Genomic DNA, 25,706 nt, shown 5'->3' with positions numbered 1-25,706 from the left:
TATGCATTCTCATACACACATGGATTCACACTCTTCATTATTGTCTCTTTCTCTCTCTCTCTCTCTCTCTCTCTCTCTCTCTCTCTCTCTCTCTCTCTCTCTCTCTCTCTCTCTCTCTCTCTCTCTCTCTCTCTCTCTCTCTCTCTCTCTCTCTCTCCCTCTTTCCCTCCCTCCCTCCCTTTCTCTCTTTCTCTCTCATATCTCCTACTCCCCGTCTGTTCCACAGCATGCTTCAGTAATGTTCCCTCCAGTCATAGCCTTTCTTCCCACTCAGGGTACCTATCACTCTCTCTCTTCCTCTTCCTCTCTCTCGCTCTCTCTCTCTCTCTGTCGGTCTGTCTTTCTCTCTGCTTAGTTATTGTGTCTTCTTGGCCCAATAGTGTCTCCCTCATACACCACCACTTACTGCACCTTCCTTTTCCCCTGCCTCTAGTCTGTCCCCTCACCTCCCACTCATCCCCCTTTATCTCTCTCTTTCTCTCTCTCTGTCTCTCTCTTTCTCACATCATACCCCCTCCTACACTACTCTACCATCTCTTCATATTCTCTGTTCCTCATCTCTCTCCCTCTCCCTCTCTCTCCCTATCATTATTCTATCAGTCGGATGTGCTGTGCGTTTTGGTGGAGCAGCTGTTCTCTGCCACTGGGGCCTATTATTAGGAGTCAGAGCAGTGGAGCCTTTGTCTCCCTGGTTCTGGGAGTGCAAACTGGAGGTTCACCTTCTCTATCTCTGTTGACCACAGTAGTGTGTGTGTGTGTGTGTTTGTGTGTGTGTGTGTGTGAGAGAGAGAGAGAGAGAGAGAGAGTTCATAGTGCACAGTGTGCATGCTTACAGTAACTCACACATATCAGCTGTCCCGATGCAAACACTTTTGTTTCCCATTGCTTATTTTTTATAGATTCGTCCGGATGATTCTGGATGTACATGATGAAGAAACTGCTGGAAAACTTTCCTGAAACTGACTTGAATGTCCAGCCACCTCCCACCCTCTCTGCAGTTTCCTCACCACGTACATCGATGTGAAACAGAAACTCAATAAGTGGCGTAATGTGACTGCCCCTTTAAGACTGCCTCACTACCGACTCTCCTTAAATGGGCATTCATCCTGTCAGGTGACTAAGGGCTAGTCACATTGCTTTTCTGAGAATGCATAGACATTGCTGAGAGCTCTACACAGTGTGTGTGTGTGTAAGGGGCGTTTTTTTAATTTTGACAATGGTTTAGTGTGTGTGTGTGTGTGTGTGTGCGTGTGCGTGCGCTTATGTGGTCATCCAGGTAGCTTTATGTAACGTGGGGCCGTGAGAGCACAGACCAAGCGGACGGCTGTGGGGGTGTTACGAGCTGGATCTACCGAAGACCCTCTCTCAAAGCTACCGGAACATTCCCTCTTTAACGTTATAAATCACAGGGCCCCGTTTTTCATCTGCCAAGCGAAGGTCAGAGGTCACCTGTTTCATTTCACAAGATGAAAGACCTTATGCTGCTGTTGGTCCAGCTCATCCCCAGCACAGCTTTAATTGGGCATTGGTTTACCAAGACACAGACGTGCACGCATGCAAATACATTTGTACATGCGTGCACATAACTTACATACACACACACACACACTCACACTCCTACTACCTGACTGTGGTCATGTGTGTGCCATAAATCAAACTTGTCTCCACTTGCTAGCTCAGTACTGTGGACCCCTGGAAGAATAGCTGTTGCTGTAGCCAGAGGGTAACTGATATGTTACACACTAACATTATCGATCTTAATTCAAAGATAAAGGAGGGAGACGGTGTGCATGTCTCCCTGTGTGTGTGTGTGTGTGTGTGTGCGTGTGTGTGCGTGTGTGTGCGTGTTTAGGCATGTGATTGTATGGAGGTGTGTGTGTGAGAATGTATGCCATAGCAGCGAGGACAGAGAACCTCTCTGTTCTTCTCCTTCCATCTCCCTGTACTGCTGATACAGAGTAATGGCCATTGATTGGTTCTGACTAAGAAGACCAACTGAAATGTTTTATGCTTCATATTATATCATCTTTAAAGGCCCACTTTAAACGCCCACTTGCACTCGCACGCAGCACAAACACGCACACACACACACACACACACTCGCATGCATATAGCACATGCACACGCACGTCCATCTCCATGCATAAGCGTCCGTCTCTGTCTCTCTCCCTCTATGCATCCCTCCTTCCTCCTCTCCCTCTTCATCCACCTCTCTGCTTCTGTCGGGCAGCGGGTTGCCCCCCCCCCCCCCCTCCCCCCCACCCGCTGGAGGTGGATGGGACAGGCAGGCTGGGGAGGAGGGTTGCCACATGTGCTCGCCCATGTGAGCCCTGATGGGTACGCCTGCGTCCTCTTCTCAAGCCCCCGTCTCCCGGGCAACACCTTGAAGCTCGGGGGTTTGGGACGGCGTCTCGCCGGCAGCTCTCTCGGCAGCTCTCTCGGCCCCCTCTCCTCATTCCAAGTTGAAACGTTTCCCCTTCGTTCTGCCCTGTTTGCAAAATCTCTCTAAGTTACAGGAATAGAGTATCATGATAATGAAGTGAGCTACCGTTGCATGTAATTAAGTGTGGCTGAGCCTGCTGTGTTAGCCTCCTGGAAGGGCTTTCATAGTACAGTGTGCACTCACTGTAAGGACTCAGCTACACAGACAAGCCTCACACACACAGACCCAACCACACAATATTACACAAATGGAAATGTTCACCCAAACAAAAGAACAGGCCTGCATATTGATATGCGTTTCCTAAATACTAAATGCACACACACACACAAGCACACACACAAGCAAACGTCCACACACACAGACACTCCTATGTACAGTATACATACACTTTTTCCATCACAGACTGACACACCCAGTTTCAAATCCCCATCACATTTAATTAATAATGCATATACTGTTTGCAGAGCCTACACACACACACACACACCACACACAAATTAAAAGACAACCCCTTCAACCTCACGTTCAATGTCTTTAACATCAAGCTCTCATCAACACTTAAAATCATAAGCTTTCATAAAACAAGCTCAGGCAATCCCAGCTCCTCTTGCGTCGCTTAGCGGGCATGCAACACACAGACTCATAAAACCTAGACGCACACCCCATCTCTCTGTGTCTCTGTCTCTCTCACACATTCTCACTCTTTCACACTCTCTCTTGCACTCTCTCGCTCTTTCTCCCTCCGCCCACACCAAAGCCCAAGCGTGTAATCTTGTTTGTTGCGTACACGTGTTGATGTCATCATGGTGAACATGTGAAATATTTCCCCTATGGTTCCTGTGTGAGGCATTTGGGTTGGGATGCACGGTACCACTGTGTCTCATGAGGAAGATCTGGACTTCAAAACACCGCACCAGCACGATGTATCACTGTTATCATTCAACACTATTGCCCGCCAGCTAAGAAAGGCGTGTAGGACTAGAGGAGCGGCAGAACACAGTGACAGGCAGGCAGGCAGTATCGTCAACAGTGACTCCTACATTGAAAGTCTGGACTCTGTGCTGTTATTTACATGTGCTCAACAGGACAGTCATGTGCTGCCCCTTCTCCGTCCTCAGATGGGTTTATCTCTGTGACACCCAGCCCTCAGGCTGTCAGTCAATGGCAGAAGATACAACACACAGGCCCCCCCATTGAAGCAGAGATGACCATAGATACCCAGAGACCAGTCCCTGAGACTGGGGTGTAGATTGGAGGCTGTCTTTTGGATTTTGGCTGCATTGGAGCGATGGAAAACCTGGATCAGACTCTTGGTGGATCCCCTGTAAAGATTCGGATGAATCTAACTCAATAGGAGAGGAGGAGGGGGGCGATTTGTGTGAAACTAGCCGACACGTACGCAGGTGTCGTAGAAATATGACCGTTCTACAGTGTGCGTTGCATGTTTGATAGCGTGCGTGTGTGTAGCCCTGCCAGGGAGCGGTGAGGTTATGATGGCGTGGCCCCTTTAAGAGCAGCCAGTGAAGCGCTCAGTCCTGTTGGTACTGCTGCTGCTGATGGCAGTGCTGCCAGTTGATTGGCTGTGGCTGTCAGGGCTGAGGTGCTGGAGGGATGCTGCTACGTACTCCCCCCCTCCCCTCTCTCTCTCTCTCTCTCTCTCTCTCTCTGTCTCACTCTTTCGCTGCCTTGCTCTCCCCCTCTCACTCACCTTCGCTTTCCCTCGTTCTCTCTCTCTCTCTTGCTCTCGCTCTCTCTCTCTCTCTCTCTTGCTCCCTCTCCATCCTCCTCTCGCTTGCTCGCGTCCCTCTGTATAATCCACATCTAGGGCAAGCAGGCTGAGAGGCAATCCAGTGCTCAGCTCCTCTCTGCAGGTTGAGAAAAGAGAGAGAGAGAACGAAAGAAAACACTTCTCAACGCAGGAGGAAAAACCGGAGGAAGAGATTTGATTTGACGAAAAGGGAAGATACAGAGAAAATACAGAGGAAGATTTCATCTGAGGATATCATTTCTATATATACATATTGTTTATATATATATTTGTACACACGCATATAGATATTTATATATATATACATATATCTCTGTATATATCTGTATTTGTGCTCGTCTGTTTATATTAATATTTTTATATGTAATTGTGTGTGTAAATATATATGATATATAAACAAATGAATATATATATCTATGAATTTATATACATATCACTGTGAAACAAGAGAAGCTAAAGGAAGATTCTACCATCGGGGCTGGTCTCTGATTGTGTGATCGTAATATTTTCAATATTCTTTCCTTTGATCTTCTACGTCAAGAAGAGGAAGACAACGTATCCATTTTTGATTTCATCTCTTTTCCCTGTCGCTACTTTCACCACCCTCGCTCTTTTCCTGCTTTGGAGGGGAATAGAGAGAAGAGTAACGGGATTTGTCAAAAAGGGAAAATCTGTTGAATTCCTGTGATTAGTGTTATTTGCGTCGGTACTGAGCGCTCCCGAGCCGTTAGCAGCGTGCTGCGTGTGATCTGAGGAGGCAGCAGAGAGAGAGAGAGAGAGAGAGAGAGAGAGAGAGAGAGAGAGAGAGAGAGAGAGAGAGAGATAGAGTGTGCCACTCCGCTCAGCGCAGCGCCAGCCCAGCCAGCATGCACAAACACCACCACTGCTGCAAGTGTCCAGAATGTTATGAGGTGACTCGCATGGCGGCCCTGCGCAGGATGGATGCCCCAGCGTACGCCGACTGGCAGGCTGAGCCCTACGGATACCCGGCCGGGTATGGCGGAGGCCAGACCTTACCCCCTCCGGCCTCAGGGGGAGGAGGAGGAATGGTAGGAGGAGGGGGCACTCTGGGGAGGAGTAAGGGCAAGATGATGTCCACAGGGGGGCCTGGAGGGCCAAACCCCAAGGGCCAATCCAAGGGCGGCCCCAAGGTGAATGGCAACAACTCTGGAGGACAGGCAGGATGGTGGCCGGAGTGCACCTGCACCAACCGGGAGTGGTACGATCAGGTAATTCCACTTCCTCAGCTATCTCACCCCCCCTCACCCCATGTCTCTGGGTCCTGGCAATGGGATATGGAAGTGTGTGTGTGTGGTGGGGCAGGGGGGGGGGGCTGGGGGTGGTAGGGGGCATGTCATTTGAGGTTGCCAGGTTGGAGCACACACACACACACGAGTGTGTACATGTTTAGAGCTGCTTATGTGTCCTGGGGGAGCCTGTTGGGTAGCAGTACAGACTAGAGAGCAAACCCTAGCCCTGTAGTCTTACTGATACACATACCCTCTGGTGTTCTACTGAACATCATGAGATCTGTTCATTTGAGGGTAGTCCATTTGGTCTGTAGTCCGTATATCTGTTGGACAGAGAAGGATTGTTCCGGTACAATCGCATTGAGATGTTGGTATTGTTCTTTTTATGAGGCTTTGATCCAAATGAATCATTCTTATTGATTATTTGGATCCGGAAGAATCTTTTTTATCTTGGACTATTGCTAAGATCTCAGAGTAAAAACTGCAATGTGTTTTCCTGTAGAGAAACAATGTTGAGATCAATTTAGCTTTTTTGAAAGCTGCCTAATGCCAAGAATAGTGTATGTATCTTTAGTGAAGACAGGCTAAATGGATTTCTCATTTGGCATTCACAAAAGCCATTTTGAATATATGATGCAAGTTCCTCAAAGATGAACAAATGAGAGGTTTGGCTCTCATCAGGCAGATTTCCTGTCGAGAGAAAGAGAAGGGGGGAGAGGAGAAAAGGAAGGAGGGAGGGAATGAGATTAAAAGGAAGAGCTCTATTTGATGGCTCATATCTGTTTGTGGTCGTTGTTCGATAATACAGATGTGATATTCCTCACAAGGGTTATTATGTAAATATTGTCTCATTAAAGACGAGCATCACTATACTGGCTCAAATGGTGCTGCAGCTAGACCATTACAGTTTCCATTTAGATGTCTTCCATTTTCCATTCATCGTTTTCTCTGTGTTACCTCGGTAACGTCACAGATCACCTTTCATAAACGCCTGGACCCGCTATAGGAACGCAATCTGTAATTAACCAAGGTTTGTGTGTGTGTGTGTGCAAGGGTCTGAGCCATGGGTGGGGGAAGGGTGGCTTGGTGTGTACTGTATGCAGTTGAAGAAATGGCTCTGTGTGTGTGTCAGGAATTATTTGTGTAGTTTAGCATGCAGTACGTAGAGCCAGCGCAGATTTCTGTGTGTGTTTGTGCGTGTACATGTCTGAATGTATTTTGTTCTAAGACCATAGGGGCGACAGAGGGAAGGAGAGGAAGTGAGTGAGAGACAGCATGTTGGTAAAATGGAGGCTGAGATCTCACTGGCAACGTTGAAGAGAATCCTCCCAGCTCCGAGCACATACAGGAGCCTGACTCATGTCACCAGCTTACCTCCACAACATCCATGGAGTTCATACTAGCTTCTCCCAGCTAGTATGAGATGATCCAGCTCAGGGGTTTGCTGTTGTAATAATAATGTGTTCATTTACCTGATGCTTTTATCCAAAGTGACATTCAGGGGAGATTTGAACCTGAACCTTTATCTGCTGTCAAATGCTCTCCCACTGAGCTGTACTCCATTCCAGTGTAATGACATATATGTCATTACACTGGAATGGAGTAAAGATACATTCCACTAGATATATCTAGTGGAATGTATCTTTACCAGTCCACGTAGCCTGGTAGCAGTTAGCAGCAACCCAGACCAATCAGGCTGATTTCACTTCTCACACGTAAAAAAATACAAAATGCAAAAAATCTCTCAGCAGTTCTGATTATGTAAGCGTTTATCGTGGCAGATTTTTGTTTGCCATTGGTGCGAATAGTCCAGCAAATACCCATGTTAGGCTCAGGCTAGTGTACTGCATGTGTGAATTACAGAGAAGACATGTCCAGTGTGTCCATGCACAATGATCTAACGTTGCATGGCCAGTTAAGTAGCCGTGGCTTCTGAATCGTGGCATTGGCTTCGTGAACGTAACGGGAATGGTAAAACCCTCACGTCACATCGTGGTCCAACGTTTCAACCGTCTCCTCTTTTCCACGGGACTTGAAATGGTCAGCTGGACTCTGCAGAACCTTGAAGTTGAATGTATCTATGATCGTAGGAACACATTCCAACCAGATGCCACACATGTTTGTACGTCTGGAAATCAAACCTAAAGGACGAGATGCAGGTGACCAGGAGGACAGGAGGAGTGAGGGACAGTGGTGAGGCTGCAGTGTAAGGGGTGAACATGCTAATGTTGAAAAAGAGAGAAATAAGCCAATAAAAGGAGGCAGCGGTCCTGGAGAGGGGGAGGGGGTTACGTAAGAGCAGGCAGTTGCTGTTGCTGAGCGGGGGGATGCTCTGAGAGATGGAGGGAGCGAGCGAGCGAGAAAGAGAGAGAGAGACCACAGTGAATAGCATCTGTCCCCCTGGTCTCCTAAAAAATGGGCTCCTATCTCTCTCCGTCTTCCATGCACCCGCTCATCCCCTTCCAACCCCTCCCCTGCGAAGCATGACAGAAGCACAGCCTTTGATGGATGGACGACCCCCCTCCTCCCCCACCCCCGCTCTTCTGTTCTCTTCCCCTCAGTTCCAGTTGCTCATCCATGGGTGGGAACGGCAGTATATCCCTTCCCCCCTCTACCTAGGCTGGGCTACACACAACACACACTACAAGCCAGAGAGCAGGCCAGACATGGATATGAGCAATAATCATACGCTGCCACATACAGTAGATCTTTAGCTACAGTGGGTGAGCGTTTTTACGATCGGTTCACAGGAGCCTGAATGATGATTTGCAATCGGCAGATGTGAGAACCCACACTAAAGTAATTCTCGTTTTCATGGTTGATGTTTCTGAATGGTTTTCGATGGTGAGGGTGTGTCCCACCTTGTAAAAAAAAAACTAAAGTCCTTAAATTGTTTAATAGCGCATTAGTTATGGTTAAAAAACTTGCCACTTATAGGACGGCTGTGTTTCCCGCCTTCTTCCTGGTTCCCGTTCCTTGTATCAGAGCATGGCTACCGCCGTGGCGGGGGCGGGGTTAATAATGGATGGACGCACATGAACTCTGTTGGGATTAGAGAAGCATTCTTTAAAACATTTTTATAGCATTTGGAGTTTCCATCTAAGAGATGTAGAGACACACGTCTAATGGGGGCCGATACGCTCAAAACCCCCTCACCCCCCCCGGGCTCCAATCTGTCTTTGTGTGCTCTCCAGCTCTGTGGCTATGATTAGCTTTAAATATTAATTGGATTTTACTTTATTTATTACCAGCAAGATATTAAACATATCCAAAATGCTCTCCTAGTCCCTTATGTCTCCTGTAGGTCTATTGTTTCTACAACAATGCTGTGTTATACTAATGCACTGTTAGGCTTGGTGGGCCATGTTGAGAGCCATGTTGAGAGCCTTCAGGAATGGATCAAAACCATCTCTTTTCTGCTCACTTCTCTTTTCTCTCTTTTGTCCATCTCTCTTTTTCTCTCTCTGCGTGGGCTTGGCCATAGCTCCCGTGGACAGGATCCTTCCAATCTCTCTCGTTCATTCTTAAAGGCCCAACCACCATATGCTCAAAGTGGAGTATGAAATGGAATTCACCAATAGCTGTCCCTTTTGAACTCCCGAGTTTGATCTGTTAAGTTATCCATCCTCCTGGCGCTGAAGCCAGTCCATGACACCTGAAGATTTGTTTGTTGTAGTTGCGTGACGTCCTACGATGCTGACATGCCGGGGCACTACAGCACACACAGCCTCACGTAATGGCTGCCAACAGACTCATTGATGATTTTGTGTGCGTGCGTCAGTGTTTGAACAGCGACGCAACAAGATTTTGTCCGTTCCCATTCGATTTGCCATTTCTTTTTGAACGCTCGGTGCTCCGCTTCCTGCTGTGGCCTCGACAGCCTCCATCTGAGACCAGCAAGATTGTCATCAGATCAAGAGGGATTTAGCCGGGAGCTCATCTGGGATGGGAAGCAGGGAGTTAGGTGCTGTTGGTAGACTTCACCCAACTTGGAGTGGCACATTGCAACCAGCCCTATTCAATATCCCTCCCCCCCCCGGGAATATCAAGTTTGACTGAATAGAGGGGGGGGATGGATGAGATTTTATAGACATATAGTCTGTCTGTCTGTACATCCTGGCCATTGTTAGATTCATGGTTAAATCATTCACGGTTGTCTTTCAAGTGCCTTAGCGAAAAATAGATAATTTGCATATATATCGTGTATGACATTACATGTCAGCATTCTCATTGGCCAATAATATTTTGTTTGATGGGAAAGATACGTCCCATATATATGAAATATGTCCGCAGATATTAAGTGTTTTGGGCTGTCACCAGTCAGACGCAGGCGAGGAGGCAGGAGAGGAGGCAGGAGAGGAGGCAGGAGAGGAGAGCCGAGGTGTGGAGAGGAGGAGAGAATTGGAGTGCTAGTGTTAGTCATTGATGTCGCTCCCGGGACACATAAAGCCAGTGATCGTGAGCTCAGACCTCAGAGAATCTGGAGTGCGTGTGTGTGTGGGGGGGGGGGGGTGTAGCAGCTACTGCAGGTTGCTATGGGTGAGGGCTGTCAGAGAGAAGAAGGGGTGACTGTTGCATACCGCTAACAACAAAGAGAGGAGTGTCACACACACACAGCACTGATCCCAGGCCTCCCTACACAGTGATGGAGATGGGGTTGGGATGGTCCCGGGGGGGTGGGGAGCACACCCCCTCCGCTCCCCCTACCCTCTCTCATCCTCCATGACCGTTATCTCTGCCGGCACTAAAAGGCCAGACAGACATCCCAGACATTCTGGGAGTGATGTCATTCTCGAAGCAGCGTCTGTTGGCAGAACAGGGGGGGTTGGTGATCAGGAACAGGAGAAGAAAGCCTTGCCTACGCGCTTGTTGCCATTCTGGGAGCTCGGTGGTGTGTCTTTCTCTGACTAATCTGTGAAGTTCAGAGCTGGACTGCTTACATAAGGAGATCTTTATCACAGGTACCGCTGTCTCGCCAACCAGTCCATTTTGGGCACCAAGTTATGAAATCGACAGAGGTGTTGCAGCATGGGATGTTTCAATGTTAACAGAGAGCGTGGTGTATTCCCCACCGTTTGGATATAGTCGTGTCGTCGTGAATTTGATCTAAATCTAACAAGAACATTGGTATAAAAAGTTAGATAATAACATTTCATTCTAGATTTTACATTTACAACTAACTGTTCGCTAGAAATCCACAGTCTTAACTTAGACTTTTCCACAATCTATAACACAACCAATAGTTAACATGTTTCTTCACAATACTCTACTACAGTAGTATTTCCTATTTCTGTCAGGATTCATTTGATGTGGCTTGACGATAAAATCAATAGGGCAAGATCCAATAACTGAAAGATGAACATGTATTTGAGATGCTCATGCAGCGCTCAGGGCTGTGTAGCTGTGCTCTTGTGTAGCTGTGCTCTTGTGTAGCTGTGCTCTTGTGTAGCTGTGCTCTTGTGTAGCTGTGCTCTTGTGTAGCTGTGCTCTTGTGTAGCTGTGCTCTTGTGTAGCTGTGCTCTTGTGTAACTCTTGCTAGGAGCCAGACCAGCCCTGCCTTGTGAGAGGAACAGTCCAGATGATGTGGTCCAGTTCAGCAGAGTCGGCCTGTAATCTTATTAGCCCCGGCAGTCTGCTGGTCTGGTCAACAGCTCCTAGACCCCTCTCCCCTGGAAATCATTGCTATGTTGTCTCATTGCCTGTCACCGGCTGTACTGCACACTGATTTTTACTATGAGTTTCAATTGTCATTGGACAAGGACTAGCACTAACACAAGCACAAATACATGCTGCGTACACACACTATCTTACACACATGCCACACACACACAGATTGGCACACACATTCATGCCTCTCTCATAGAGACATATCCCTAAAAAGGAAAAGCCCTGCAAATATTAGAGGGATGAAAGTACATTGAACCTCTGCAAATGCATCTCAAAAATAGGAAGAGAGACAAGGCACACTGCAATATTGATGTAGCGCCATTCTGGGGATTTTTCTATAACAAAAGTTAGCTTTTTATACCCCGTAAGAGGGGGCAAAGTCCGTCCGTCTGACAGGAGGCCAGACGGACTCTGGCGTCACGGCGCTGGGGCCCTAGTGGACAGTAGAGACGGCGTTAGGGCGGGGCTGCAGCCTGATCAGCGATGGCGAGGACCTCGCCTGCGACCCAGGGGCTGAGCCGTGTCAGAGCCCACCTCCGACACCTCCGCTAAAAGCCCTCCCGCCCTGCCTCCAGGCACTAAGTGTGTTTGGACAGTTTTAGTGTGTGTGTGTTTGGATTCCCTCTCAGGTTATAGGTGATGTTTTTGTGCTTTCCAGTGTTTTTTGTCCAGGCTGTGTGTTTGTGTCACAAGCCATGGCTGCTATGGCCCAGTGGTCCATATGTTCTCTGTCTGAACCCGTGTGAGGCCTCAGCCCCAGCCCCAGGCCCCAGTCACAGTCCTCTTCTAATTGTCAACCCCAGCCCTAACCTCCCTCCCCTCTGCCTCTCCTTGCCAGCCAGCCAGGGGAGGGGAACGCTGTTTGTTTGTTTGTTTGCCTGCCTGCTCTGTTTTATTTAGGGGTTTTTGCTGATCACAGAAGCGACTGGCCTAGAAACGGGACTGTGCTGTACTCCTGATTCAGCAGGGGAAGCATCTCTGCTCTGCCGGAGTGGGGCGGGGGGGGGGGGGGGGGGGGGGGGGGGGGAGGAGAGGCCTGTGAAGGGGAGGGGATGAGGCAACCTCCGCTACAGGTCATGATGGTCAATAGGTGTATGCACAGAATCTGGATACTTATGGAGCGTGCAGGTTTCTGGGAAACACCATCTCCGGGGCAGGGTCTGAACAGCAGCATTCACATCCTCGCCTCAACTGTACGAGAACTCCCACGCACCGCCACGGAGTCCACGCACCGCCACAATCGATAGAGGAGAGGCGTGGCCTATCCCCAAGCCTTCTGACTCCTCTCTATTCTAGTGGGTGTCCGTGGGTGCTTTCAACAGCGCCAGAGCTTTTGTTCAGCCGCTGGTAATTTTATATTGCAGCTCCAGCTGTAGCGAACGCTTGCACGGCGGCAAAGACAAGGACTCACAGATCTAGTCTTCTTCTTCGCAACAGGGAGCCCCTTCATTCACTGGAGCATTGACTGGATGTGGCCCGTCACGTGGCGCAGTGATCCTCTGAGCGCAGTAGTACACTACCACCAATAGCTTTGCCTATTCCAAACATTTTCACGTCATTTTTCCTGACTGAACGAGATCTAGAATTGTAGGAGACGAGCTGGGAGGAGGAACTGCACAGATTACAATCTTTCTGCTTCCATTTTCTGGGGGAGGAGAGACGGAGCGTCTACGGGGAGGCACAGCGTTCCGTACCATGTGTGGCTGCGCTGAGTGCCATCTCTGTCTAATGCATTATCCAAGCAGCCCTTCAGCCATTTGGTCTGGTCTCTTTTACTCTTTTTAGTTTATCTTTTTTGAAAAAGAAAAAAATCCTCATCCCCTGTGTTCTCTCTCTCCCTACTCGCTCTCTCTCTCTCTCTCTCTGCCCCCCCTCCCTTTATCACTGTCTTTCGTCCCCTCCTTCTCTTTCCTCTCCTCTCTCTCTTTTTTTATCTCACTCTCGTGTATTTCTCTCTCTCTAGTACATCGTTGGAATCAAAAGCTTCATTTTCAGGTGTCGGGCACCCTTCTCTGTGCTGTGTTGTGCCTTGTTGTTCCGTGGCGTGCCGTAATGTGTTGAGCACAGCCTCCCCCTGCCATTTTAAGAGGCTGTGCACATGCAGGACTTTATTAGAATGCGCAGACGGTCAGGCATTTAAAACAATCACATCTTCTCTCTTTGATGTCTCACTGATTCTGGCATCTATGTCTAATCCAAAGGAGGTTTGCCGTTCGAACGGGAACCTCCTGGGCACATGACATGAGTCTGTGTCACACCACATCACGATTGGTATTTGGCTGATGCCTTGACCAAATGTAATCCATGGAACTGAATGCCGAAGGTTGATTTCCAGTTGAATTAGCTTGATTTCCTTTGGGGAATCAACAATTAAATGGTTGATGGATCTTTTTTAAAGTGCATTCGATTGCACAGGGACCTACTGCTGTATGTTTAATGTAGAGTAATGAATCTTGAATTATTCATATATTCACTGCAGTTCTTGTAGGTTGCTGGTCTTACTCAGTACCGGCCCCTGGCCTGGAAGCCCTGCAAGGGGCTGTTACTGAGTATGTGCAGCATGTAGCTTTATGGAAAAAGCTGTGCTTGCCTGACGCGGTCCTCTGCCTCCTTCTCTCCGTCCTTCCCGGCCGCCCTCCCTCGCTCCCTCGCTCCCTCCCTCGCTCCCTCCCTCCCTCCCTCCCTCTTGTCCTGTTAAGAAGATAGTGGAAATGTGAGGATGAGCAACGTTAGCCAAACAGATGTGTGTGTGTGAGGACCGAGCCCAGATCTTGTAAAAGGCCCCTAGGTTCATTAGAACGCATTACTGCCTCATAGACATATACTGTACTGTGTCCACCCATCAGACCTTAATGTGCTTACGAGAAAGTGAGATAGATACACAGCCCTAGAGAGAGAGAGAGAGAGAGAGAGAGGGGAGGGGGGAGAGAGAGACAGACAGACAGACAGAGAGAGAGAGAAAGGCGCAAAGCACAACCACCCCTGGATGCATCACACACAATCCCAGCTTAATATCCTACACCCTATCTCACTGTAGATACTGTATCCATGGCTTGAAATAGCTTAACATGGATTTATTAGATTCCGTTTCCCCTCTGTGCATCTGCGTTTGTGAAAGGCTGTGTGGTCGGTCCGCTTCCCACGTCTGCACCTGGGCTCCTTACCCAGCACGCTCCATCACAAGCTGAACCCCCACAGAATACAGACAAAGATCCTATTTGCATCATTGGCCGTATTATCCTGAAAAGACTGACTTTCCTACAGACCCCCCCCCCCCCCCCCCCCCCACCAATGCCCTTCAACTGTGGTTGTAGTATTTAGGGTTGAGCAGAAGACGCTCCAGATTACATGCTGGATTATCAAAGTGTTTTCTCTGTGTTTCAGAGGAGGACATGGTCAGTAGGCAGTGCTCCCAACGTGTCCTCTGGCAGGGCTTGAGATGGCGTGCTGTACTCCATAATCACAACTTCATTGAGCTCTGATGTAATTGTCCTTATGCATCAGTGCATGAGCTCTGTGACCGGACATTGGGATGTTTCCCCCCCCACTGGCAGCCAAGGGGACTGGCGTTGGTATTGGAGTGCTGCAGTTGATTTATGAGCTCTGGAATGATGACATGTTGGAGCTGTGACTCAGAGCTGCATTTTACCGCTGGCATTTCAATACAACCCCATTACCAGTCTCGACATCAATTTCTTGAACGTTGTGATCATATATTTATATTATTAGATGACATATATTTAGGATAGAATATTGATGAGGAGGGTTGTGAGGTAGTCTCCAACCCTGGACTGTAGCCCCCAAGTGATGGATTAGGAGAAATCCATCCGAGGATATGAGGCCCATCTGTTACACCAATGAGCTCATCTTAAGGAAGACTTCATATTGAACCTGGTCTTAGTGTGTTTGCATACATAGTGACAATGCAGGAGAGGACTGAGACTTCATGTCTTCACTTCATGCCTCATGGTGATCCCGGTAATGGATTCCGTTTTTAGTCCTGATTATGCAAATAGAAACCTCAACTCACCACTCTTGATCAACCGTCTGACCCAATCAGACGGTTGATTGTGTGTCAACAATACCGCCGTTGAAGCAGAGAGAATATTGGAGCATGCTGGTGTGGTGCGGTGGGCTTCATCGCGAGGGCGGATCAACCACAAGGCTCTTTGTCAGGCCAGTTGAAAACATTGCAGTAAACGTCACAGGATCATGCCACGGTGTGGGAGTAATGTCCCTCTCTTCACGGTCTATTTTGTGCTGGTGCACCTGGTAAAGATCTGGGTGTGGGCACGGTACTTGTGATTTGAACTATCACGGTCTCCATCCTCTGACAAGCTGGCAGACTTACAAAGGGCAGCTGTGGGATAAAGTATTTAGCACTGCTGTTGGGAAGCCTGTTTTTCTGTTGATATGCAATCCTTAACGGTCATTGAACTCAATATATATTTGAGTCTATTTCAGGATACATTATGTCACTGTGTTCGAACAAAGCCAGTGACGCAGAGATCTTTCCACACCTTAAGAAGGGGTTCTCAGTATTTGTTCTCTGTGATTACTGTGGCTGGAATGGAAGAGAGGAGAGAGGAGAGAAGGAAACAGGGAGGACAGCAGAGGAGTGAAGAGGAGAGGATGAGGAGGAAGCCTGGTCTGTGTGTTGCCATGGTGCAGGCTGAGCCAGAGCTGTACATTAGCTCTGCTCCTCAGCTAGCTAATTACCCTCCAACTGCAATGTTGACGCGCTGCCTGCCTGTCTGGCCATCAAAGGCCTTCCTTTCTGTAAGGGATTTTAATACTGCATAGATATAGAGAGGCACACACATAGAGCACACACAAACGTATAATGAGCGATTTAGACATGGGTGTGTGGACCACACGACGTCCTTGCTTGGTGTAGAATGGCATGTGTGGGATACAGGTTGTTCCCAGAGCTGCAGGAGCGGCCAAAGGGGTCAGGGTGAAGGGTGACCACCCGTGCCCATGAGCAGGGAGTGTCACCAGCGCTGGTAACTGCTCTCCTGTATCAGCCAGCCACTTGTGTAACAGGGAGAGCTCTCCCGGCCCTGAGCGACGCTGTGAAGAGGCTACTGCTGCTGCTAGAGAAAGAGAGGTGGAGGGAGGGAGGGAGGGGGGAGGGGGGGGGGTGGGGGGGAGGGAGGGGGGGAGGGAGGAGGGGCGGGGGGGAGGTGAATGGGAGGAAGTAAGAGAGTGAGAAGTAGAGAGAAAGAGAGAGAGGGAAAGAGACAGGAAGGGAAAGAGAGGGAGAGAAGGGAAGAGATAGAGAGGCTGCCGTAGATCCTGATCAGCCAGTTTATAAAACCCAATATGGGCCGCTGTGGATTAATATTCCCCATTAAAATTCCAATTATGTAATCAGCCAAATCCAAGCCTTGCATATGCTCATCAGAATATCTCCCAGGCCGATGACGCGCCTGGCAGCATCAGGGGGGGTGGGGATGGGGGGGATGGGCAGAGTGGGTGGAGAGGCGGAGGGCTGGGAAGAAAGAGGAATTATGCAATATCAGGCCACGCACTTTTAACCCCAGAATGTCATTCGTCTGTGGTTGCCGTGGCAGCCGTGGCAGCGACGCTGTCCAGATTGTTCGGAGCTCCAGAGCAGCAGCTCCAGCCATCCACCACACAGAGCAGGTGCTGTATTTCTGGACCCTGTAAATGGAAGGTTATTTGGGATTCATTCATTTTGACGCTCTCATCTCAACTAGCAGAGTACATGGGGAGAAGACATATTTCCTGAATCCATTTGAATTGTTCTGCTAATGTAGAGTCATGTGTGCCTGTGCCCTGTGTGCTTAAACAGGCCGTGACCCTGCCTTTATTTAAGTGTAGATATAAACAGATATTGACTTGCATCCTGACCTCCTCTTCCTCTTGAGTCATACAGATACAATTACCACAGAGCTTGGTTCAGCGCAGAAATGGAGTCTGCCCTTTTTTGACATGGATGGTGTTAGTTTACGGTTTGATTTTAATAATACAAGTTGCGCTTAATTAAAATGGCTAGGTTTGATACCCGTGTTTGAAATATTCAAAGCTGCAAAAAACAATTGCCTTGAAATGTCTTGCTGTTGCCCGTGGGGTTAGCATAGCAACGGTACGTGAGGTAGTGACGCCTGTGGCACGATTTTCTAACGGGAGGCTCGTACGCCGACACGCCTTCTTCTTATCACGGGCCTCCATGTTGAACGCTCGCCACTTGTAAAGGCCGTCTCTCGGCCTGCCTCAGATCGGCGTGCGTGTCATCAGTGGGGGGGCTCGCTGATAGCGGTTCTGATCCGGGGCTGAGGGGAGCGTGTGTGTTGTGCGTCCGCGGGCCCGAGACACGGGCCAATCTGGCCCCGCGACAGGAGGCAGATTGGTTTGGCAGTCCCCAAAGTGATACAAACGTTTAAAACAAAGCCCTTTTTTCCCCCTTCTTCTTCTTCTCCTCCTACGCCACCGTCTTGGCAGGAAATACAGCAGCATATGGATAAACGTGCTCATGAATGTATTCATAATTGTCGAGGAGAGAAGAAAGTAGTGGCACAAGCTTCTGTTTTCTGTTTCCTCCTGCTCGTTGTCCTACTTTAATGTAGTTCTTCACCCCTCTCAACCCATCCCGGCTCCTGTTCAGCCTTGCTATACAGGGACATGTCTGCTGGTGTCAATAGAGCCGTGTGTGGGATTTCCAGAGGGGAGGCTCCACAGGGCTGGGGGCTGGAGACTGGGGGCTGAGGACTGGGGGCTGGGGGCTGAGGACTGGGGGCTGAGGGCTGGGGGCTGAGGGCTGAGGACTGGGGGCTGAGGGCTGAGGACTGGGGGCTGAGGGCTGAGGACTGGGGGCTGAGGGCTGGGAGCTGGGGGCTGAGGGCTGAGGACTGGGGGCTGAGGGCTGAGGGCTGAGGACTGGGGGCTGGGAGCTGGGGGCTGAGGGCTGAGGACTGGGGGCTGAGGGCTGAGGGCTGAGGACTGGGGGCTGAGGGCTGGGAGCTGGGGGCTGAGGGCTGAGGACTGGGGGCTGAGGACTGGGGGCTGAGGGCTGAGGACTGGGGGCTGAGGGCTGAGGGCTGGGAGCTGGGGGCTGAGGGCTGAGGACTGGGGGCTGAGGACTGGGAGCTGGGGGCTGAGGGCTGAGGACTGGGGGCTGAGGACTGGGGGCTGGGGGCTGAGGGCTAGGACTGGGGGCTGAACCTGGGAGCTGGGGGCTGAGGACTGGGGGCTGAGGGCTGGGGGCTGGGGGCTGAGGGCTGGGGGCTGAGGGCTGGGGGCTGAGGGCTGGGGCCGTTTTATAGGCAAGAGAGGGTAAAGAGGCCTGGGAGCTTGGGACCTGGATCTCCATCCTGCCCAAGGTCAGGGGTGGCTCTCTGTTATCTCCGCCAGTTGGTTTAACAGTGGATCTCCCTGGGGGGATTCTCTGGTGTTTGTGCCAAAGCCCTGGGATCATCCTTCTGTACCTCCTCCCTCCTCCTCTTCCTCATCTCCTTCCTCCAGTCTCTGCCGCATCTCGGGGCTACAGGCAGGTTTCAAATGAACAGGTTGGTTTTTAAGAGTGAGCGGTCGGCGGTTTGTTTTTGTGCTGAGCTGACGGGTGTTGTGTGCACATGGGCAGTGTCTGGTGGCGCTTAGATGAGCCTGACCTCAGAGCAGCAGCCCCGCCTCAGGGCGCGAGGCACCACACCAGCGCTCTGGAAAGTCAAAGGTGGCTCCGTGGGGTGCCAAAAATAAGCTGCCAAAATACGGCCATCACATCGAGGGCCCACATCCTCACGGCAGCACAGGCAAACACACACACACAGCCACACACACACAACTACACACACACAGTCACACACACAGCCACACACACACAACCACACACACAGCCACACACACACAACCACACACACACACAGTCACACACACAGCCACACACACGCAGCCACACATACTGGTGTTGGTGAATTAGAGGGACAATTTTTTCATACCAGTTTTTTGCAACACTAAACTGGCACCTCTTTCCACTTATGCTAGAAAGATGTAGTAAATCTTCAAAAATTCAGTTTGAGCCATACAACACAAATCTCACTTCAAAATGTAGATACACACATCAGAACTCAAGATACAAGAACCTGACGCAATGCTGTATTAAGAGGACAAAAGATAATGAGGTACTTAGCTCCGCCCATGACACAAAGAGTAATTGCCAGGACCAAATTTATTTATCAGGACCATAACCATACACATACACAAACGTTACGTTTCTGTGTATTAAAAAGGCCAAACATGGATAAATGGAATATGAATAAACAGAAAGTATTAGACTGGATTTTACAGCGCCTTCACTAACCCTGCGTGTCCACTACAGCGGAGCGGGCGGCGCGTTGGTGTCGGCTTTCAATTCATTTTCAATGAAACCGGGCGTTGACGCTCCCAATGCCCTACGCAAGCGTCAACGCCCGATTTCATTGGAAATGAATTGGAAGCCGACACCAACGCGCCACTCCGCTCCGCTGTAGTTGACACGCACCGTAAGTATCAGAGCAACAGAATCCTATTTGTGAACAGAAAGGAACATTTATAAATGGCCAAACAATATATACTGTAAAACGTTTATATATTCTGTTGAACAGCCAGTTTGCCATTATAACTGGAACACGGTCAGCCCTCCTCCTGCCTCCACAAGATGAAATATTTAAATTGTCCACCAGTGATATCATCAGAACACAGAGATTACTTCTGGTCTCACCCTTAATATCCCATGTGTCCTGATGATATCACTGATGGACAATTCATCACATTCCCATATTCTATCCAGGATTTTCTTTTCTTTTCAAAGTTACGCCCCGATTCCTTACAAAATCCCTTATGTTTTGAATAGAGCGACCAGCCAGAGCAGGATCTTCAGCCTTCTTGCATTGCTGGCATTCAATCATAGTGGCCAGTTTCCCCTTTTTGATGTGTTCGCCAAAATGTCTCATGACTGCGGCAACCTCCATGGGAGACCATAGATGCTTTTTTGCTCTCCTGGCACTTTCCAGAGATACTAGAAAAAAGACAAATAAATCATTAATGAAAAAAAACTCCACTGTAAACAGCTCCGAACAGCTCTTGTTCAGATATAGTTTTTCCCAAAACTAGCGACCCCAGACCCAACCCAATTTTTTTGTGGGCGGGGCTAAATTGGGCTGGCACCCAGGCTAATCCCACTCAGTACCATCTTACTGACTTCACCAAAATATTTTTTTCTACAGGTGCAGCATCGGCCCAATGGTTGAGAACCCTGGTTTAATAAATCTAACTTAATAACCAAATTAGAAAATATATATTCCCATTGCTTTGCTAATTACAGTTTTTTGGTGCTTTGTATTTTGAAAAAATATAACTGAGAATGCATTACGGATTAAAATTGGCATAGAGAAAGTAGTATAAACAGTATCTTGCAGAAATAAGAGAATGGTCATCATATTGCCTTTGGGTGGTATGGATAATTTCTTTTTACCATTCTTCAGTACCTGTCAATAACTTGGTGTTTAGTGACTTGAGTATGTGTTTTCGCATTTACCAGAATGTTTCTTTGTGTTCTTTTTTCTGCTGGGCTCTTTTTCCTTCTTTTTTAGTCTTCTGTTGGGTTCTTCCGCCTTAGCATCAGTGTGTTTACTTTGTGCTGAAATGAAGAAAGGATTAAACAAAAAAATAACAATGGATGAGCATTTATTTGTTGTAGGTAGGGTCGTTAAATAGTAGTAGTTAAATAGTCCAAGATGCTCCTTTATGGGGTTAAGCAACTGATGGATAAATAACAAATAAATTCACTGTAAAGCACTTAGGCTGGAACGTTTTGGAATTGCTGGAACATTATTTGCTTATAAGTTGATTTGTCATTGTGAATGATATGATAAGTGCTTTTATTTTGAAGTGCAAGCCAAGGCACTGTAGTTGCTGTCGTGCATACTGAAAAGCAGCAGCCAAGCCTATATGTTCATTGTTGCACTGTTACGTATACAATGAGTAAATTGTTAGATTGAAAAGAATGTCCTGGTCATCAGTTAATACTACTACATCTGTAATCTACATTCACATCTTTTGAAAATTAGCTTACATGCCTCCCATTTATCTGAACTGTTGCCGTGACAACAAAATTGAAACGAGTGAAGAGGGTCTGAATCCACAATGCATTATTTCATAGCCTAAAAGCAATCAAAGAAGGTGACATGTCAGTAGACTGAGGATAAGGGCTAACCTTGTGATAATGGCGCAGACATGCCTGGAGGTTCCTCGATAGGTTGCCCGGCCATCAACAGTCCTGCACAATCTGTAATAAGATATAATATACTTCATTACATACATAGAAATAACAAAGATGAGTATTACAGAGAAAGTTTGGTTAACTTGCCATGTGCAAAGGTAATGTTTACTCTTCTAATAATAATGAGATATCTTATGGTTATATGCCTTTTCCACTGAAATATGAATTCCATGGGACTGAATTTCATTTGGCACATGCAGTCAAGTTTGGACAAAAGCAGACTTTCACAGAATAAACCAGGAAACGTTGATCTAATTGGCATACGGCACCCTTTGCCATCTTTGTATATGACTTCATAGAGGCCCACGAGTAGAATGCAAACCAACTGTGGATGTCTGTTTGCATGAGCACTCAATTGCTATCTGGGGACAAGTCATTCAGGCCCTTACCATTTTCTAGTATTTCAGATATAAATTAACGCCCCCTTTAATATATGTCTGAAATACTAGAAAACAGTAAGACATTTTAGTTACTGACTTGACAGTGAAATTAAAATTGGTTAGGAATACAACAGAACATGTAGTTACACTGTTAAAAGTCTAACCATCTGGTTAGACTATATATATATATATATATATATATATATATATATATATATATATACACACACCACACTGTCCTTACCAGTCTGTGGATATGTGAGATTTCCTTCATCGACCTCAATCTCAGCACCGACCTCAATCTCAGCACCGACCTCAATCTCAGCACCGACCTCACTCTCAGCACCGACCTCACTCTCAGCACCGACCTCACTCTCAGCATCGACCTCACTCTCAGCATCGACCTCACTCTCAGCATCGACCTCACTCAACTCTAGGTTGTCTAATAAAATAAATTATATTGCCTTAATGAATTATGAGGTTAAAGTGCTATAAATTGCACAATGTGTGTTCCATTTTGCTACCATACATTTGCTAAAAACAGGTCTAATTTTTTATGTAAACAACTCTAAATGGCATTACCTTCAATTTCAATCTCGTCCAGTGTTTTGCCTTGAAGGTTTCCGAGAGACCCTTTCTCCATGGCAAGCAGCAGTTTGGATATTTTGGCCAGCTGGGTAGTAGCCTCAGGAAGTCTGTAATATTCACGATGAACGCGAATATCGTGGCCAAGGAAGTTAGCAACTTGGTCCAACTCGTGATTCTTGAGGTTCAAGATCTGAGACAAAGTTGCAACATGTTTGCGTAATTGTGTTGACCTGAGGAGCTCAGGTTTTTCGGCCCCACATTCACTGGCATAAAGCCTCAAACAGTCCTGTCCTCTGTAGGGAGTCAGACAATGAGGTATGGCAAAAAGGAACTGGTTTTCTGCCAGAACACCACAGTCTTTTCTTTTTTCTATTAGGCGTGTTATGGCATTCACCATGTCTGGTGAAAGTAACACTGCAACCTTCCGGCCTCTTTTACCCCTTAATTCAACACGACTAAAGTGTTGACAAAGGTGAAGTTCAAATTCTGTCAGTCCAATTGCAACGTCCTTATGCAGGGCACTTGTGTCTCTCTCCAGAAAGCCATTCATCGGCATCTTTGAAATTTCTCCCCCTCTTCTCCTGTTAAAAAGTATTACATTTGCCATGGTGGCTTTACACAGTTGACTATATGATTTTGATGAACTATGGTCTTCCAAGTCTTTCAATGCTTGTTCTGTAGTCTTCTCCAGATGTCTGTGAAGACGTTGAACATCTTCTGTGAAAGGAAGAGTGGAAGGCTTGTTAAACTTCCGCTCGTTCAGCGTTATTAAAGCGATGTGAGAGATGTGTTCAGACCACTTTGTAGCATAGAGAGTTTTAAAACTCTGGGTTGACTTTATCAGCGTACTGTCTTCTGCCATGAGTGCTCTGCAATGTAAAATATCACAGACTTTCCGTAGTGCGTGACCTAACTTTAGAGCAAGGCTTGGAGTATCGAAGCGGTTCTTTTCTTCATCATGCCCACATACTTTCTTGACCGCTTTGATGAGCACATCAAAATTTGCAGGTCTCACAGCATCCTCAAGAGTAAGTATTGAGAATTCCTTGCGAAGCGTAAGCAGAAGTCTTCCAGAGTCTCTGAGTTGCTGGCGAATGTACTGATGTTTGGTGGGATCCTGTCCATATTTGTTGAAGAATGATTGGGCCAGCTGAAGAATGGAGAAGTCACTTCGCACAGTAGAAGTTATCTCATCGTCTTTCATAACAGCTAATATGTTCCAAACACCTGGTGATATCTGCTGACACAGAGCTGACTCATTCATAGAGGCCAAAGACAAAACATTTTTTCTTCCAATCTCTGAAGTAGCTTCTACTGGTTTTGAAGAACATTTTCGAACATGTCGCCACAGATCTCGCCGGAGAAATAATGCCTGGCAGTACATGCAGTGAATGTAGTCTTTTGCATTGTACTTTTTCTTTGATGTGCGTCTTAGTTTTAGTGATCCAACTCCGCTCACCAAGACCTCCGAGTTATGACTGTGGTTTCCCTTGTTGCGAAGCTTTATAAGCATTTGCATACGTTTTTTGGACCTCTTGGGAAGACTTAAAACATGAGCAACATCTGCATGTGTATTCTCATGAGTTTTTAAGTGACGTGTAAACTTTGTCTGCATCTTTCCACAAATGTAGCAGTAAGTTCTATTTTTGAGCAAGGATGATGTGTTTTCTGCTCTAGCATCAGCACCATCATCAACAATGCCTTCGGCATCAGCGTTTCCTACTTTGGCAGTAACTCTTAGAACTTCAAGCTGAGTTGTGCTGATCATATCTTCAGGTAATGATTCTGCAGCTTCAGAAATTGACTCTCTGTCTTCCTCTACAAAACTTCCTTGGTGGTGTCTTTTCTTTTTGGAAGCAGACTTGCTGGTGGAGACCTCACAATTCTGTACTTGTTTGTGACTGAAATCTAAAGGCTCTGATCTGTCATCCCACGAGCTGTTTGATCCATCTATGGAATCAGGAACATACTCCTCTTCTGATGATGCCGCCTCACTTGAACTTTGTTCTGCACAGACCTGATAATGATTAAAAAAACATTTATATTTTGTATACTTGGAAAGCATTTCACCGAGAATAATTCTACTAAAAAGCTTACCACTTGCAGAAGTTCAGTGATGTCCACCTTGTGTTTAACATAACACTTTTTGTGCCAGGACTGACTGCAAACTAGAAAGATAAAATTAAGAATTTATAAAGGAAGGCAGCATGGTAAGTACTTAGTCAGTGCAGCAGCAAATGGCTAATTTTGAACATACAGCACAGCTACACATGGAATCGTTTTTTGGAAAAGTGTTCCTGTGGAATCACGTTCAAAAGATACAGATGAACCCCCCTCCATTCTCAAAAAATTACCTTTACATCTCACACCACTCCATTTCAGAGGCGAAAAAGGTCCTCCACATGTAACACATTTTTCTAAACTTGACATTTCGTCAGGGATGACATCATGATCACAGTCCTGTTGACAAAAAAAAAAAGTGTAATCGTAAGACAGGAATTTTATTCTAACGAACACTTGTGTAGTGTAGAAAATCAAAACCAATTAATAGTTTGTACAATTTTCCTATTTTAACATGAATTAAGGATGAAAGTGACATGATTTGTATGTGTTATATTCCCTGTTGTCAATGAAATTGTTTAGAAATAAACTTAAAACCTTAAATCTACATTAACGATTAAAAAATTATACACCTGTAATTAAAAAAAAATGATAAAAAAAAAAAAACACAACACAGCTTTTTCTTCAACAGAACAAACTAACTAACAAACTAAAACAGAATAAAAACATACACTCACTGAGGAAAAGTTTGGACCCAACTTCTCATCCTCATTAAACTGAGAAGGTGGATCTAAACCTTTGACTGGTAGTGTACATCTTAACATACAGAGCTTTAGAAGATTGAAGTGGATTTATAGTCTTCATAATGTATTAACTTTTATTTAAAATTTAAAGTCTTAAAAGATGAAAATTACCTCTAGTGTGTTGCCTGAAAAGGATCCGCATGCGTCCACATCCTCAGCCTGACATGGCATCTCTTTGGAGATCTGAAATGTAAAGAACAATCACTGAATGTGAGTTTGTTTCTCATGTACAAAACTCAGTCCTCCTTATTCCTGCACCTTACATGTTGAGTATTACACAGGACCTGTGTGTCTGTGCACTTCTAAATGTACTTTCATTCCTTTGTACATGTCATTTCAAAACTCAGTCCTCCTTATTCCTGCACCTTACATATTAAGGTTACATCGTACCTGTGTGTCTGAATACTGCTGAATATCATTCTCATGACTTTATTTCAGACAATAAATATGCCTTAAAAGATGAA

The 25,706-nt window shown here is 46.9% G+C and overlaps 2 protein-coding genes across 3 annotated transcripts in view; one reads left to right on the top strand and one right to left on the bottom strand.

Annotated features, from left to right (window-relative positions):
* Window positions 1-25,706, top strand: part of dlg3 (discs, large homolog 3 (Drosophila)) — an 88,971-nt gene that overhangs the window by 11,749 nt on the left and 51,516 nt on the right.
* LOC134032000 (uncharacterized) lies at window positions 19,078-24,389 on the bottom strand. 2 transcript variants are annotated; one of them, XM_062475755.1, is made up of 5 exons: window positions 22,373-24,389; window positions 22,035-22,232; window positions 21,345-21,416; window positions 20,667-20,768; window positions 19,078-20,147 (listed from the first exon to the last, which is right to left on the bottom strand). In XM_062475755.1, exons 1-5 carry the CDS (start codon window positions 24,144-24,146, stop codon window positions 19,912-19,914), a joined length of 2,382 nt encoding a protein of 793 aa, XP_062331739.1. In that variant the 5' UTR covers window positions 24,147-24,389; the 3' UTR covers window positions 19,078-19,911. The 2 variants fall into 2 exon arrangements, with proteins under 2 accessions (XP_062331739.1, XP_062331740.1); XM_062475756.1 differs by lacking the exon at window positions 22,035-22,232.

Source organism: Osmerus eperlanus, chromosome 13 (genome assembly GCF_963692335.1).
Source record: "Osmerus eperlanus chromosome 13, fOsmEpe2.1, whole genome shotgun sequence".
NCBI lineage: Eukaryota > Metazoa > Chordata > Actinopteri > Osmeriformes > Osmeridae > Osmerus > Osmerus eperlanus.
The sequence above is the reverse complement of the archived record's forward strand: the minus strand, read 5'-3'. Positions and strand labels throughout refer to the sequence as shown.